Source organism: Pleurodeles waltl, chromosome 3_1 (assembly GCF_031143425.1).
Source record: "Pleurodeles waltl isolate 20211129_DDA chromosome 3_1, aPleWal1.hap1.20221129, whole genome shotgun sequence".
Lineage (NCBI taxonomy): Eukaryota > Metazoa > Chordata > Amphibia > Caudata > Salamandridae > Pleurodeles > Pleurodeles waltl.
Window position 1 is genome coordinate 530,652,347 of NC_090440.1, and position 18,170 is coordinate 530,670,516.

Genomic DNA, 18,170 nt, shown 5'->3' on the forward strand with positions numbered 1-18,170 from the left:
CTGGTCGCCCTCATGGCGGAAATTGAGATATAAATGTGACTAGGAACAACAGAGGGGGTCCCCAAGGTTGGGCCCCCGGGAGGACACCTGGGATAGGATCCTGAAGTTCTGATCCAACCAGCGGATGTACACACCAGATCAGGGGGTAAGAGAGCTCAGATCGCTGGGGGGAACATGGGGCTCCAAGCTCTTGGCCGCCCCGTTACACCCCGAGTCTGATTGGTGTTTGGAGGGGGGGCGGAACCCGAAACATGAGGACAAGGTACGGTGTAGTCAGGGTAACCGCCCCTCCTATGGATACAGGTGAGACATGGGTCACCTGTGTGGTCCAATGGTGGTTCAGGACAGGAAGGGATCCTGTCAGATTTGATTTATGGTCACTAAACTCTCATGACATATAAATATAAAATGTTTGTGGAATGAATAACTTTCTACACTTGTTATAACTAATTTTGTTTTAAAATTTATAAGATGTTTTGAAATGTTTTAATAATAAAAACCACTTCCAACGAGTTAAGTTTGTCGGTCTGTGTATTTCTGGTGGGGGGAGTGTGGGCCGTCTGGAGGCCTCCAGATCCCAATACTCTTTTCTCGAAAATGTCCCACAGCACCATGCACCAGAAACTTTATGTTAGCAGCACGACAAGAGTTATCGATGCTATTTAGTGTATGATTGATTGATTTATGTGTCACTTCATGCTAGGACCTGCAGGATTGTGGGTATTGTACTGTTTAAGTGCTGAGAGAAATAAAAAGTGAGGAAAGAGACTGCATAATATGAGCCTCCAGTCTTGTAATAAAATCACGTATCTGTTTAAGACTATCCCCACCCAAGCCCAAAGCTGTTTTTCAGGCACATAGGAGGCTGGATCTGCAGTTGGGTGGAGAGACCTGCAGGCAGCTCCGGGGTAGAAATACTCTTTTTCCAATAAACATTGTTTATTAGTTATCAACAAGGAAATTGATCACTTTACAAGGAAGATAGCAAACATAAAGAAGATAAGCATAAAACTTAGAGCTCAGAAAAACAAGCAGAACCCTATTAAAATGTAGGTACACAGGGAAAGGGGCACTGTTGCACTGAAACAGTATTAATGACGCTGGAGTGACGCACAACACCTCCCACGTCAGGGTGTATGAGAGCACAAACATCCAGCCATACTATCATCATTGGGATATAATTTACTTTATAACATTGCATTTTGGTGCTTTGATGTGTCTTTGGCTCAGGAGAGAGAAGACTCAGTAGGGAGTAAGTGACTTGGATAGAAGGTGAGATTTGCGCTCTTTCATCTCTACTGTCCCTCTGCAAACTTACCATTGACCTTTCAGAGGTTTTTCTTAGGCATAGTGAAGGGAATAGTGTATCCGTTATACCCTTTCAACCAAATGTTTTAGTGGAACATACTCTTAAAGCCTCACTCATCATGATCCTGGAGGAAGTCCATTTGGGAAGCTTTACACGCATTTACCTACCGGCCAAACCTATGTCACTCTTGGAGCACAGTTTTTAAAAAGAAAAATGCAATGAGAACATTAGTACAAGGCAAGTACAGACTGACAACCCCCGCACTCAACCATGCCACTCCAACAAAGCAAAATACCAGAAGACGAAGTGGTGTTGTGGAGTTTTCACTTTTCTTCACATGAGATCTGAGTACTATTAACAGATTGGGAGGGTGAGCTCAAATTCCAAATCTTCTCTTCCCATGCCGTCTCTGCCCTTTTGATATTATACCTTATGTGCTTTTTTTGCCTACTGGCTCCTTCAGTCAGAGTATTTATGGCAAGCATTTCCTAGCCTAGCCAGTGCCAAATGCATTGCTGTAATGCATCAAAAACCATGCACATCAGCAAGTCACCATGCGATAGTCTACCCATGACAGAACCACCATCTGTGCCACAATCACCACCCTGGCAATTAAGCAATGTTCAAGGGAATAGTGAATCTGTGATACATACCATTCAAGTGCACGCCATCTTCCCAGATGCAACACATAATAGCTGAATCTTCTGCAGTTAGACTGCTGGACAGAGACATCTGGCTACATATTATCATCAGAAAAAGAAATGCACAGATTTGTGAAAGTGTATGGCCACACTGACATCACTTGTTTGCGTACAAATGTTTCATGAGCATCACTGTGGTAATACACCATGGTTACTGAATTTTCTAACAAATTTGGAGTGTCATTCAACCCTAATGCAAGGGGAGGCTGGTTCCCCACCCCAATTATCTCCAGTGCTCTCAGACAACCTAACACCAATAGCCTGTAAGCGAATGCTGTACTGCCTGTCACATGCCAAAGGTCATGCTATTGATTTTCTTTTTGTAAAAAAACATATAATGTATCTATGGGTACTCCATATACCTTGGTTTGGTCACTTAGCAAGCAGTTTTCTGATTCATTTTTCTGCCTCGCTCCCTGGTGAATCCTTAAATGACTTGACCCCTATATGGGGGATTTGACTTACTTTGTGGCCACATGTTGCATGGTGACGCATCTGTCAAGGTGCAAAGTCTCTTCATGACAAGTTTCATGTCCCTTGCAAGTACCCATGCACTCTTCCACACCCTAGACTCACCACTCTAGCACCTAGCACCCCACTGGCTCACGCTTACATACATTAACATTAACAACATAAACAAAATCAGTGGAATTATCTAACCCTCAGTACTTGGATTCATTTTAAATGTATCACCTTTTTATTCTATCCAAATGTTATTATTGTTGAAATATGTTGATAATGCAGCCTTGGTAATGAGTTATTTATTTTTGTTTTCTGCAGGATGGGGTCAAAAACAAGATATATTACGTGTGCAACGAGGACTGTTTGATCTGTTCAAGAAGCAAATAAAAAATAAAAGGACCATGCTTTGCCAAGTTGTTATTGAGATTGTTGATTGGTGCACATTCTGTTTTCCTGTTGGTTGATTTCAGTAGTTTAAAGACTATGAGGCTTGAAGTTCTTTTAATGTTGATTGTATCTGCCTGATATTCGTGAAGTAAAGAACGAGGAAAGCATAATACCTACCTTTGTGACCTTAATAGAATTAACATTTTCAGGTATCAAAGCTGGAGTAGAACTACAATACAAAGTGAGGATAAGGCATGCACACTTTTACTAGGTGGTGTTTGCTTTACTCTCTGAATGTGAGTCGAACGTCAGCTAGCCTACTTGCACAAAGACTGGTGTATCATGGTCAACAGTGTGTCATTTCATGCCGTTGTCTCTTCTGGCTTGTCTACATGTGCTTTTCTCAAAGAGACCCATAAAATATAATATGTCCACACCCACTCCAAACCAGAAGCTCAGCAGCTGAACACTGTTAACTTTATTAGGTTACCAGAAGGTGCCTTTCTGCACCTTTGTGCATCAGTCATAATTCTACACTGCTTAGGGTGTGCATGCTGAATGAAATGCCTTGGGAGACCACTTGTATGTTGGACAAGCCTTCCTTCAGCCATTTTTTGACTAAGTTTATCAACTGAAAAGGCACAAATGTTATGCTTGTACTTTTAAAGAAATGTTGCAGCAGGACCGAATTTGTTTTCCCTCCTAGGCATCATCTAGATATTACCAGGCAGATAACCAAAATCTCAGCACTTGATTAAGAGGACTTCTAATGCAACTTTCTCAAAGCTATTTGGTAGATTTACTTCAAGTATGCCTTTAGTTTCAAAGTAAATTGCCCTGCAGATTTGTTAAAGCCTGTTTTATAAGGAGTCGTGGCATCCATCTTGAATGAGAGTGCTGCCCAATGTAGTACGGTGTCATGTCAAAGTCACATGATCTTTCATTTCCTATTAGTAAGAATGAAAGACCATTTGAAGCTTTGGCTGTTAGGTGCCACTTAAGATGCAAAACCTCCAAACTTTCTCATTCGCAAATTACATAGGGGCATGCAGAATGCTGCTTTAGGGCTTAGCAATTACATTTACAACCATACTAACAACCACCAGATAACATTGGTTAGCCAAAGATCTCTAAACGAATGTCTCCAACCCTGTCCACATTAAGCCTTTCTATTAAAAAATATACAAACGCTTAATTGAACCCCAGTATGAGATAGAAAGAAAAAGATAATTTAAAAAGCATGCAAAGCTGGTCATCTGTGAAGGGGTGTGAAATGATTCTGGTAGTATGTGACTGCTACTCTGTGAAGGTGATAATGAGTGACTGCCAGTGAGGCATAGGAGATTACTGTTGGTATTTGGTAGTGACAGAAATTAATATAGATAGATTTGAAGCTCCTTTGGTGGGGCCAAATTTTATCTTGCTGCAGGCAATTACGACAGCTGTAGATTCGTCAAAAGGGTCAACTTTTAAAATGTTTTAATTAAAATCAGTTGTTGGTATGACTGGAAATGTATTTGCTAAACCTTAAGGTTGCATATTAGCCTTCTTTTGTGCTGATAGAAAATGAGCAATTATGGATCATAAATAGTTGGCAGGTGTTTGCATCGCTAACAAGCCTCTCTGCTGTGAACACAAATTGTCTTTAAACTGATTTTAATGATTACATTTTGAATTTTCCCTCACTGGGCCCATCCTGTACTATTTACGATTCATAAATAGTTGGCAGGTGCCTGCACTGCCAACAAACCTCTCTGCTATGGACACAAATTGTCTGTCTTTGAAAAGATTCTAATGATTAAATTCGGAGTTTTCACTCATTGGGCCTGTCCTGCACATTTTTGGCTGTAGGGCTGGTCAACGGCACTATGAAAAAAGCTTCCCTACCTATGCCATACTTAATGTTTTTCAAACATTTGAAAAAGTCTCTCTCTGCAGTTCTCACAAACTATTATTAATGGTCATAGGAGCTATCAAATTAAACAAGCATTGGCAAACCCAATAGGTCTTGCCTCTGCAAGAGCAGTTTGTGTAGTTTATTTTAGTTGTGTTGTACAGCACTGTGGTTGTAGAGTATGTTTAAAGTTTTATTCTAAATGGCTGTGAAAAAGCCGTTATTCTTTTTCTATTTGTTAATGTGTGAGGGATAGAATGAACTTTGAATTAAAATGTGAAATAGGAGGGAAGTAATAACATGAACAACAGCTGTCTTAAAAAGTTATAGTGATATAGTGAACACTGCAATTTTCGCGGGCTTGGTGTGCTTAATATTGATAATAGAATGGGATGCCAGGTAATAAGAAGGTGGATAATGGGTAGTGTGATAGTAAATATGTATCAGGTTTAGTGGAGAGGACTGTTTCATTTTAAGTTCATAAAATATTTAATTTAGGTTGATGGCAATGATGCAAATTAATTAACATGTACATGTAAAAAAGATTCATTGCATTTCTCCTGTAACAATGCAAATGAAGAGAGGTGAGAAGCACATTTTCTTATCTCAAAGGAAACAGAATGTAACAGAGTGTGTGTATAAACAGGTAAGCAGTTCCCCAAATGTGATGACGTGTGTGCTTGCGCTAAGAATTAAATCTATTTTTTCAAAGCACAGCAAAAGTGTCTGTGAAGTTAATTTTTGGCACAACAAAGTCGTGAATAAAACATAGTTTGTGGTTGAGGTGCAGTCGAAAATATTAAAGCTGTCTAACTTAACAAATGAAAGGCAGTATTGTTCAAGGTGGAATAAAGGTTAATTGAAAGCTGAATGCAAATTGTGTTCTCTTGCCCTCTGTCTGGACACCCATAAGATAAAATAAGGGAAGGGTCACCTTTTCTCATGTACCTTGCAACCAGCCTGTGTTGTTGCAGTCACAACTATTGTTTAAAGCTATCAAAGAAAAGAATTGAAAAGTAGCATTCAAGGGGAATAAAACTTAGGCGGTGGTTGAGATGCAGTCGCATAAATTGTTTAAAGCTGTTTAACAAATGAAATAAGTGAAGGGTATCCACGTCCTGTGTACCTTGCATACATACTTTCACAGTCACAACCATTGCTTAAAGCTGTCTAAAATAAGAAATGAAAGGCAGCATTGTCTGAAGTGGAATAATGGTAAATTTAAAGCTGAATGTAAATGTTGCCCTCTTGGTCGCTATTTCGAGACTCATAAGCTAAAATAAGAGAAGGGTAACATTTTCCAGTGTACCTTGCACACATTCTGTGTTTTTGCAGTCACAACTATTGTTTAAAGCTGTCAGAGGCCTTTGAAGCTGGAGAAGCTGTAAAGGTCACAGTGAGGAAAGTGTTGAAAGCACATTTTCTTATCCCAAAGCAAACGTGGCAGAGTGTGTGTAGAACAGGCAAGCAGTTCCTTGAATGTGATAATGTCTGCTTGAGTGAAGAATAAACAAACACTCATGTGCAAGGTCCCTCTAATTAAACACGTAAGCTCAGGCAAATTTAAATTGTTTTAAAAACACAGAAAGGATGTGGCCGAGATGCAGCTGCAAACAGTGGTAAAAGCTAAATAAACAAGTGGACAGAGAGAACGGGAGGGTTATAGGGACAGCAGACGACAGAGTCAGCTACAAAAAAAGCACTCTGTGGAATGGCTCAACAAAAAGAAATAAATAGCTCCCAAAAGTGCAAGCAGTGTAAGGACACAAGTACTTGGGCCATTGTTCACATGCAATAGGAGGGAAGACCTCAGAGCTAAGCAGCAGGAAGCAAGCAATCAGAAGTGGATTTGATACCAACGAATGGTAAGGGCTCCATATCCACTAACTGTAAACAAAATATCTTGAAGAGACAGCGTATGTGCGGTCTACATGAGACCTAAAAAGTAAAAACAAAAACCTTGTAATACTTACAAAGCGTAAAAGTTTTTTTTTTTGCCAGAAATGAAACAGATCTTCCATTTTCTTTATTGTAATAAGTGATAATACTTATAAGCTTATAAAACAACAGATACCTGAATTGCAGATTAAATTATAATGACACATTTGTTTTCACTTTCTCCTCACTGTTAAAGTTCCACTTTCATGACATAGAAAACATCACTATCTACATGGCTCTTCAGTTTATGCAGGGTCAACGATGGTGACATGTTACTTAAGTCTTGCCATTCTAGGTCTGTGCCTAGATGCATGCCAACTTTTGACTAATTTAAGGAAAGAGACTTAGAGACAGAAAGATGCCATTACCTCCCACCCAATATTAGAGTGAGATGATCTTAGGGGTGAAGAAGAGGAATATTTCGGGGTAAAAAGGAAATAGGAATGGATGACATCTCTGTTTGTCTTCTTAATGTCTCAGCAAATGTTAAGTTTGCCTGGTGTTAACTGCGGAAGAAGAAAGTCTGCGGGCAGATTGGTTTGTGGCACTACCCCTCTGCCGCCGGCTCTTTCCAGCCCTGGTTCTCCTAGAACTCACCACAGACTGGTCTAACACATTCTGTTGGGGTTGAAACACACTTTGTTGGCTTGCCTCTTTTTCCACACAGTTGAAAGTTAATGCAATGCCTACGTTACTTTTCATCACCCTGGAAGACCCATCTGAAGTGCCATCAAAGCACCTACCCAAAGCTATTTCCTTTGCCGTTCTGGGGTCTTGGTCAGTAACTGTGTAGATGCCATAGTTATGTCCCAGTGGGTCTAGAGGAGCAAGCATAGTATATTCATTGGTGTCGTTATTCACAGGGAGAGGTAAGTGGTTGACAAGATATTCATGAAGCATGCTGTTCACATTCTCCCTGCGGCAACTTCCTTGTGGGAGAATTTTCACCATTGTGCGATCTACTCTATCTTGATCATATAACATGCCACTGCATTTGAACTCTAAACAGGCTGTGGAAAGGTTTGACAGGTCCATATCCCGGATACTACGCACATCTCGAATACCATATAGTTTGCCGACTGTTTGTGGATGCGTACCTCCCATATTGCGAGACCTCAGATTGACTTCCTGGGGTCCAATTACTTTTACCTTGATGTAGCATGCCCTGAACTCCAAGGGCTTGGGCCACCAGGCGAGGTAATCTGCGGTCCAACTCATTGGATCATCCTCATTAAAAGGAACTGTATTGTACTCATATCGGTCACCTTCCACTCTGTAGAACCTAAAATGTGCATCGCTATAGGGAGCTTCATCACACTGTCTAGCATTCTCAAAGGCATATATGGGGCCATTGCCTTCTTCAGCAGCATTAGGGGATGGCTTTGCCACATTGATTCTGAAAGCAGTTTTCTTAATTTTAGGATCATTATGATCAGATCTCCAATAGCTAAGCTTGCTGAGGTATGGCTGTGGAACACCAATAGCATTAGGGTTGAATTTGGGAGCAGATGCCACAGCTTCCAGTTCTTCTCCTCCTCCCAGGGTTGCTGTCACATAGGCTGAGTAGGCATCAGGGTTTTGGTCATCGCAGAAAGCTGGCAAGCATGCCCCATTGGAACCTGTGACCATGCTATCAAATCTACCCCAGGCTCTAGGGTTAGTAGAAAAACCAGATTCAGGCTCCAAGTTAATTAAATTGATCACAACACCTTCAATTTGTTCACTAGGCAAGAACCTCTCACTTCTATATGCCCTGATCTTAACATAACATCTTCTGCTTTCTGGGACATCTAAGTTGAAAAGCCTCCTTTCTCGAATTTCCATGTTCCCAACCAGAAAGATTCTGTCCTCTCTCTTCCCACGTTTTCTAGTTTGGAATTGAAAATATCCTTCTTCTTCCCATAACCCGGTCTCTGGGTTGAGTGACCAGAGTTTCATTTTTTCCACGTGGTCTGGCATCTTAATTTGTGTGGAATCCATAAATACCTTTACTTGGCCAGCATTTAGCGTTTCAGTTGCTGCTTCATCTGTGAAGTCCAATGAGAACATACCATATGAGCGAAGTGGGAAGGTGTCGCCTTCCTCATCGATGAAGTTAAGATCACTTTGTGCTGCAGGCGCAGTGGCAATGTCCCTTGGATCCAGAAAAGACACACTAGCTTTCACTTTACCAGTATACATTTGCCCATTTTGCTTATAAAATGTGTTAGGAGGGATTTCCAGTTCAGCAACGGGTTCCATTCCAGCTACCTCACCAAGTGGAATATGGTTCGACTTAGAAGAGTCAATGGTGATTGGGGCTTTCTTCCGCAAAAGTTGAACCTCATGGAAGACTGCTCCTCCTTTTTTATTGAAAGGCAAAACTTTAGTGGTGTTGACAAACCTATGCAGATGATCCACAAATGTGAGAACTAGTCTCTCTGTACCTGCTGGAACATGGACAGAGAAGGTTCCTTTGTATCCTGTCATACTCACTCTATTTTTCCCAAGATAGACATGGCCAAACCTCAGAGGTTCACCGTTATCAGATGCAAAGGCCCTTCCTCGTACAATGATCTTCGTCTCAGTACATTTTTGACAGCCACATTGTGTTGCTACTTTTGTGGGTAGTGTGTACCCTTGGCATGTGATCTCCCTGGTTTCTGTTTTGGTGACACCACAGCAGTGGGCCACTGAATCTTTGCAGCGAATTCCTTTTTCAGGCTCTCCTGCACAAGTGCTTGAAGGGCATTTCCCCACATCATAGTAGAGGGAGTTGGTCGAGTTTTGGAAGCAGTCATGTGGAAGTCTTATGAGGTGGCTTTCAGGTGTCAGTTCACAAGAGGGGCCAGTGTTTGCTGTAAGACAAAATATCAATAATAGATGTTATAACTGTGAGTAACATTGCTACTGCAGGTCTGGTCTATGAACAGTTTCCAAAACATTGAATTAGGTTCACCTTTGCTCCCTTCCCTTTGTTATTGTTCTACAAAGTAGAAATGGCAGACTTATACAATTAAAACAAATACATGACATGGCACTTGCTCTGTCCAAGGCCGTCTCATTTTTTAAAAGGTCTAGCTTGTGGTAAAATCTCCCATTTGCCTTTTACGCTGGTCTACTTCTGTTGCCATAACTGCCAGACCAAATCCCCTTCTCCATTTAGATGGGCGCAGGGCAAGGACAAGCAATGGTACAAGTATTACTCTGGCCCTTGGGGAAGATGAAGGTATTTTGGTTAAGAAACTCCTCAGTCTCTGCCCTTCAGCAAGATGGAGGAATAAGATCTACCCTGCACTTGGGCAATGCAAGGTAGTAATTATTCATTGCAATCCTCCCCACTCTTGGGTAAGTCAAAGACGCTTTGGCCTCTAATGTCCTTCAGTGGGTTTATAATACAGTCATTCCAAGAATTTGTATTTAAATCTCTCTTGGTGTTCATGCATATTGGGAGATCTTTCACAAATGAGCCTGTAAATTGTGAGGTATGGAAGAGCCAAGGCACAGATCCGTGGGGTTAAATTAAATATATATATATGTATTTTCATCATGTTTGTGAACAACAAGAGAGATTTTTTTTAAACAAAAATTGCCAATAGTTCTGGCTCGCATTTAAACTTTTAAGTCTGGCCTAGTAGGCAATTGTTCAGGCTGGAAAGCACACAGACGGGCTGCCAGGGCAGAGCTGGGTGGCACATTTAGGAGTTGTTGAGGGTGGGACTCATGGAGAGGACCTGAAAAGGGGGTATGGGCACACAGAAGGGCTGTAGGGCCAGGGCAGGAGGGCAGGTAGGGGATGCAGTGTGTTGAGGCACCCAGAGAGGCAGCAGGTGGCCAGGGACACATAGAGGGGAAGTGGGCACACAGAGGGGCTGCAGGAGTGAATCATACCAGAACACAGAGGGCCTGCCAGGGACAAGTGGCACTGTGGGGCTACATGTGAAGAAACACAGGGGTGTTGCAGGGGGTAGAGGGGCACACAGAGGATCAGCAACGTTGAGATGGGGCCGCACACATACAGCTGCAGGTTGGAACATGAAGTGGGGATGCACAGGAGGTGGTGGTTACACACAGGCTGCAGGAGGCAGTGGGAGACAGATAGTTGTTGCCAGAAAAGGCAGTGTAGAAAGGCACAAGGAGGCTACACGGAGGTAAGGGGACAAAAGGGGCTGCATCTTGGAATGGAGGAACGGGTAGGTGGGTGGGGGAGGGTCATGGATCCCGCGGTCAGGCTGACAGAGTCTGGGTGTAGGTCGGTCTGAGATTCCTTACCCGAGGTAAATTGTCAAATGCGGATGGACGGTTTGGCACTTAAGCCTGACTTGTTGTATTATTGGGTAAGGGGTATGAGTTCAGGCCTCTATGGGATGGTGATGCCGAGGGGGGGATTGATGGGGAAAAAGTGAGGAGGTCTTCTGAATGTGTTTATTCATTGTAAGAAGGGTCAATTGCAGGATGGGTTTTCCTTGTGAATGCTGATTTCCCAGACCTGTGTTGTGTAGTGGGACGAAAGGGGGAGTCAGGTGATATAGTCCAGGATCTAGTATGTTTGGCCAGATGAGGGAGCGTGAGGGAGAAAAAAAAAAAAAAAAACGAGGAGATAGGGGGGAGAGCGAGGAGGGAGGATACAGGGAAATGAAAGGTTCCTAGAGGAGAGAGTTGATTCTCATCGGTCTTTGATCATTGGCCATCGGCCTTCCGCCAGCTGCTTTATGGCTTTGTCAAGAATGGGCGCCATACTTCCATGAATAGCTCCGCTCGGTCCTGCAAGTTGTAAATCACTCGTTCATGGGTGGCTGTTTGATACATGGCAGTCATCCATTCTGTTGGTGTAGGGGCAATGCTGGATATCCAATGCCGGAGTATACATATTTTGGTAGTTGCCAGTGCTGTATGGAGTAACCTTATATGGGCTCTTGATAGGGAGGGGTATGGACGTATATTGTGTAGTAGAATAAGTGAAGGCGGGATCGGATTTGGCATCTGTATAAAATCCTGCAGGGCAAGGCGTACCACATCCCATAAGAGCTGTATCGTCGGACAGTGACATAGGATATGTATCAGGTCGCAGTGGGGTTCTATGCATCTCCAACATTTTGCGTGTGGCAGTAAGCCTGCCCTGAGCAGTTTAATGGGTGTCCAGTACCATTCTTGGAGAATTTTGAATGAACAAAATTTCAAACGAGCTTTGCGTACTCCTCTGTCAAGGGCTTCTAGTGCATCTGACCATTCTTCATCCGTATAGGTAATCTCCAGTCTGCCCTGCCATTTTACGCGCAGTCGTTCAAGGAGAGGCTGTGAATAAAGATGACTCGGCATAGAGACCGTCCATAACACCTTTGTGTCGGCCCCATTTCTGAAGGTAAGTGACAATGGGTGAATTTTTAAGCGTCCAAGGGGGTGGTCCTAGTATTCTACGCATGCAGTGTTTGAGTTGTATATATCGCCATTCTTGGTTACTGTGAATACCGAACTCTTCTTAGAGGGAGGCAAAGGTCCAAAAGTTATTTCCATCTATTATATGGGATGTGCTGTGGATACCCGCCTCGCGCCATTGGGGCCACTTGAAGAGATTCCCTCCTATTTTTATGCTTTTACTCCCTGCTATGGGAGCCTGGACGTGTAGGGAGGGGTGTATTCCTAACAAGCGGTGTAGGAGGCTGGACTGGCTTGTAGTGAGTACCAAGGGGTACTTGCACCTTGCACCAGGCCCAGTTATCCCTTATTAGTGTATAGGGTGTCTAGCAGCTTAGGCTGATAGATAATGGTAGCTTAGCAGAGCAGCTTAGGCTGAACTAGGAGACGTGTGAAGCTACTACAGTACCACAAGTGTCACTTGCACAATATCATAAGAAAATACAATACACAGTTATACTAAAAATAAAGGTACTTTATTTTTATGACAATATGCCAAAGTATCTTAGAGTGTACCCTCAGTGAGAGGATAGGAAATATACACAAGATATATATACACAATAGCAAAAATATGCAGTATAGTCTTAGAAAACAGTGCAAACAATGTATAGTTACAATAGGATGCAATGGGGAAACATAGGGATAGGGGCAACACAAACCATATACTCCAAAAGTGGAATGCGAACCACGAATGGACCACAAACCTATGTGACCTTGTAGAGAGTCGCTGGGACTATTAGAAAATAGTGAGAGTTAGAAAAATAACCCTCCCCAAGACCCTGAAAAGTGAGTGCAACGTGCACTAAAGTTCCCCTAAGGACAAAAAAGTCGTGTTAGAGGAATAATGCAGGAAAGACACAAACCAACAATGCAACAACTGTGGATTTCCAATCTAGGGTACCTGTGGAACAAGGGGACCAAGTCCAAAAGTCACAAGCAAGTCGGAGATGGGCAGATGCCCAGGAAATGCCAGCTGCTGGTGCAAAGAAGCTTCTACTGGACAGAAGAAGCTGAGGTTTCTGCAGGAACGAAAAGGGCTAGAGACTTCCCCTTTGGTGGACGGATCCCTCTTGCCGTGGAGAGTCGTGCAGAAGTGTTTTCCCGCCGAAAGAACGCCAACAAGCCTTGCTAGCTGCAAATCGTGCGGTTAGCGTTTTTGGACGCTGCTGTGGCCCTGGAGGGACCAGGAGGTCGCAAATTGGACCAGGAGAGAGAGGGGACGTCGAGCAAGACAAGGAGCCCTCTCAGCAGCAGGTAGCACCCGGAGAAGTGCCAGAAACAGGCACTACGAGGATGCGTGAAACGGTGCTCACCCGAAGTCGCACAAAGGAGTCCCACGTCGCCGGAGACCAACTTAGAAAGTCGTGCAATGCAGGTTAGAGTGCCGTGGACCCAGGCTTGGCTGTGCACGAAGGATTTCCGCCGGAAGTGCACAGGGGCCGGAGTAGCTGCAAAAGTCACGGTTCCCAGCAATGCAGCCCAGCGAGGTGAGGCAAGGACTTACCTCCACCAAACTTGGACTGAAGAGTCACTGGACTGTGGGGGTCACTTGGACAGAGTCGCTGGATTCGAGGGACCTCGCTCGTCGTGCTGAGAGGAGACCCAAGGGACCGGTAATGCAGCTTTTTGGTGCCTGCGGTTGCAGGGGGAAGATTCCGTCGACCCACGGGAGATTTCTTCGGAGCTTCTGGTGCAGAGAGGAGGCAGACTACCCCCACAGCATGCACAAGCAAGAAAACAGTCGAGAAGGCGGCAGGATCAGCGTTACAGAGTTGCAGTAGTCGTCTTTGCTACTATGTTGCAGGTTTGCAGGCTTCCAGCGCGGTCAGCAGTCGATTCCTTGGCAGAAGGTGAAGAGAGAGATGCAGAGGAACTCGGATGAGCTCTTGCATTCGTTATCTAAAGTTTCCCCAGAGACAGAGACCCTAAATAGCCAGAAAAGAGGGTTTGGCTACCTAGGAGAGAGGATAGGCTACTAACACCTGAAGGAGCCTATCAGAAGGAGTCTCTGACGTCACCTGGTGGCACTGGCCACTCAGAGCACTCCAGTGTGCCAGCAGCACCTCTGTTTCCAAGATGGCAGAGGTCTGGAGCACACTGGAGGAGCTCTGGACACCTCCCATGGGAGGTGCAGGTCAGGGGAGTGGTCACTCCCCTTTCCTTTGTCCAGTTTCGCGCCAGAGCAGGGCTAAGGGGTCCCCTGAACCGGTGTAGACTGGCTTATGCAGAATTGGGCACATCTGTGCCCAACAAAGCATTTCCAGAGGCTGGGGGAGGCTACTCCTCCCCTGCCTTCACACCATTTTCCAAAGGGAGAGGGTGTCACACCCTCTCTCAGAGGAAGTTCTTTGTTCTGCCATCCTGGGCCAGGCCTGGCTGGACCCCAGGAGGGCAGATGCCTGTCTGAGGGGTTGGCAGCAGCAGCTGCAGTGAAACCCCAGGAAGGGTAGTTTGGCAGTACCAGGGTCTGTGCTACAGACCACTGGGATCATGGGATTGTGCCAACTATGCCAGGATGGCATAGAGGGGGCAGTTCCATGATCATAGACATGTTACATGGCCATATTCGGAGTTACCATTGTGAAGCTACATATAGGTGGTGACCTATATGTAGTGCACGCGTGTAATGGTGTCCCCGCACTCACAAAGTTCAGGGAATTGGCTCTGAACAATCTGGGGGCACCTTGGCTAGTGCCAGGGTGCCCTCACACTAAGTAACTTTGCACCTAACCTTTACCAGGTAAAGGTTAGACATATAGGTGACTGATAAGTTACTTAAGTGCAGTGTAAAATGGCTGTGAAATAACGTGGACGTTATTTCACTCAGGCTGCAGTGGCAGGCCTGTGTAAGAATTGTCAGAGCTCCCTATGGGTGGCAAAAGAAATGCTGCAGCCCATAGGGATCTCCTGGAACCCCAATACCCTGGGTACCTCAGTACCATATACTAGGGAATTATAAGGGTGTTCCAGTAAGCCAATGTAAATTGGTAAAAATGGTCACTAGCCTGTTAGTGACAATTTGGAAAGAAATGAGAGAGCATAACCACTGAGGTTCTGATTAGCAGAGCCTCAGTGAGACAGTTAGTCACTACACAGGTAACACATTCAGGCACACTTATGAGCAGTGGGGCCCTGGGTTACCAGGGTCCCAGTGACACATACAACTAAAACAACATATATACAGTGAAAAATGGGGGTAACATGCCAGGCAAGATGGTACTTTCCTACACAACCCCCCCCCCCCAAACGAAGGACAATAAGACTAGCCATGACCTGATGAGTCTTCATTGTCTAAGTGGAAATATCTGGAGAGTCCATCTGCATTGGAGTGGCTACTCCCAGGTCTATGTTCCACTGTATAGTCCATTCCCTGTAGGGATATGGACCACCTCAACAATTTAGGATTTTCACCTTTCATTTGTTTTAGCCAAAGTAGAGGTTTGTGGTCTGTCTGAACAATGAAGTGAGTGCCAAACAGGTATGGCCTCAACTTCTTCAGAGCCCAGACCACAGCAAAGGCCTCCCTCTCTATGGCAGACCAACGCTTTTCTCTAGGGGTCAACCTTCTACTAATAAAAGCAACAGGTTGATCCTGGCCCTCAGAATTAAGTTGTGATAGGACTGCCCCTACTCCTAATTCAGATGCATCAGTTTGGACATAGAATTTTTTAGAGTAACAAGGGCTTTTCAGGACAGGTGCAGAGCACATGGCCTGCTTCAGCTCCTCAAAAGCTTTCTGACAGTTTGCTGTCCATAATACCTTTTTAGGCATTTTCTTGGATGTGAGGTCATTAAGAGGGGCTGCAATGGAGCCATAGTTCTTAATGAACCTCCTGTAATACCCAGTGAGGCCTAGGAAGGCTCTCACCTGAGTCTGAGTGGTAGGGGGAACCCAATCAATAATTGTTTGGATTTTCCCCTGAAGTGGTGCAATCTGTTCCCCACCAACAAGGTGTCCCAGATAAACCACCTTACCCTGCCCTATCTGGCACTTTGAAGCCTTGATAGTGAGGCCTGCCTTTTGCAGGGCCTCCAAAACTTTCCATAGGTGGACCAGGTGATCATCCCAGCTGGAGCTAAAGACAGCTATATCGTCCAAATATGCTTCACTGAAAGCTTCCAGCCCTTGCAGGACTGTGTTCACCAACCTTTGAAAAGTGGCAGGTGCATTTTTCAAACCAAAAGGCATTACAGTAAACTGGTAATGGCCTCCAATGGTAGAAAATGCAGTCTTAGGTTTAGCATCTTCTGACAATTTGATCTGCCAATACCCTGCAGTCAAATCAAAAGTGCTTAGATACTTGGCAGATGCCAGTGTATCTATGAGCTCATCTGCCCTGGGTATAGGGTGAGCATCAGTTTTGGTTACCAAGTTGAGACCTCTATAGTCTACACAAAACCGCATTTCCTTCTTTCCATCTTTGGAATGGGGTTTTGGTACCAGTACCACAGGAGAAGCCCATGGACTGTCAGAGTGCTCAACTACTCCTAGTTCTAACATTTTCTGGACCTCTTGCTTTATGCAGTCCCTGACATGGTCAGGCTGCCTATAGATCTTACTTTTGACAGGTAAACTGTCTCCAGTATCTATAGTGTGCTCACACCAAGAAGTGGTACCTGGCACAGTAGAGAAGAGTTCAGAGAATTGATCTAGGAGATTTATGCAATTATCGTTCTGCTCAGCAGTAAGACAATCAGCCAAAACTACACCTTCCACAAGAGCATCTTGTTCTGTGGAAGAGAAGAGATCAGGTAGAGGATCACTGTCTTCTTCCTGTCCTTCATCAGTTGCCATGAGCAGGGTGAGATCAGCCCTGTCATAGTAGGGTTTCAGGCGGTTGACATGGAGCACCCTAAGGGGACTCCTGGCAGTGCCTAAGTCAACTAAATAGGTGACTTCTCCCTTCTTTTTAAAAATTGTGTGGGGACCACTCCATTTATCTTGGAGTGCTCTTGGGGCCACAGGCTCCAAGACCCACACTTTCTGCCCTGGTTGGTACTGAACCAAAACAGCCTTCTGATCATGCCATTGCTTCTGGAGCTCTTGGCTGGCCTGAAGGTATTTACTGGCCTTTTTCATGTACTCAGCCATCCTTGATCTGAGGCCAAGTACATAATCCACAATATCCTGCTTAGGAGCTTTTAAAGGTTGTTCCCAACCCTCCTTTACAAGTGTGAGTGGACCCCTAACAGGGTGTCCAAAAAGAAGTTCAAAGGGGCTGAAGCCCACTCCTTTCTGGGGTACCTCCCTGTAGGCAAAAAGGAGGCATGGTAGAAGGATATCCCATCTCCTGCGGAGTTTTTCAGGGAGACCCATAATCATGCCTTTGAGAGTTTTATTAAATCTCTCCACCAGTCCATTTGTTTGTGGATGATAGGGTGTTTTGAACTTGTACGTTACACCACACTCCTTCCACATGGCCTTTAAGTATGCAGACATGAAATTGCTTCCCCTGTCTGATACTACTTCCTTTGGGAAGCCCACCCTGGAAAATATTCCCAGGAGGGCCTTTGCCACTGCAGGTGCTGTAGTGGTCCTTAAAGGAATAGCTTCAGGATATCTTGTGGCATGGTCCACTACCACCAAGATAAATCTATTGCCTGAAGCAGTAGGAGGGTCAAGGGGGCCAACTATGTCAACCCCTACCCTTTCAAAGGGAACCCCAACCACAGGCAGTGGAATAAGGGGTGCCTTTGGGGTGCCACCTGTCTTGCCACTGGCTTGACAGGTTTCACAGGACTTACAAAATTCCTTTGTGTCCTCAGACATCCTAGGCCAATGAAACAATGGAACCAGTCTGTCCCAAGTTTTCATTTGACCCAGGTGTCCAGCTAGGGGAATGTCATGTGCCAGCGTAAGGAGGAACTTTCTGTACTCCTGAGGAATCACCAATCTCCTGGCAGCTCCAGGTTTAGGATCCCTATGCTCAGTGTACAAGAGGTTGTCCTCCCAGTAAACTCTGTGAGAGTCACTGACATCCCCATTAGCCTGTTTGACAGCTTGCTGTCTGAGACCCTCTAATGTGGGACAGGTTTGCTGTGCCACACTCAGCTCCTCTCTGGCAGGCCCCCCTTCACCCAAAAG

General features: G+C 44.6%; 1 protein-coding gene and 1 long non-coding RNA gene across 2 annotated transcripts in view; one reads left to right on the forward strand and one right to left on the reverse strand.

The window, feature by feature from the left end:
- LOC138283225 (uncharacterized) overlaps positions 1-2,988 on the forward strand; it is a 114,922-nt gene extending 111,934 nt beyond the window's left edge. Inside the window, exon 3 of the long non-coding RNA XR_011201138.1 lies at positions 2,791-2,988. This is a non-coding gene — a long non-coding RNA (uncharacterized lncRNA). The remainder of the gene's footprint in view (positions 1-2,790) is intronic.
- Positions 2,989-6,745: 3,757 nt separating this feature from the next.
- The window catches only part of CILP (cartilage intermediate layer protein), a 167,036-nt gene continuing 155,611 nt past the window's right edge, over positions 6,746-18,170 (reverse strand). The window contains exon 9 of the mRNA XM_069222834.1: positions 6,746-9,528. Coding sequence (XP_069078935.1) covers positions 7,178-9,528 — 2,351 coding nt within the window. The 3' untranslated portion in view covers positions 6,746-7,177. The remainder of the gene's footprint in view (positions 9,529-18,170) is intronic.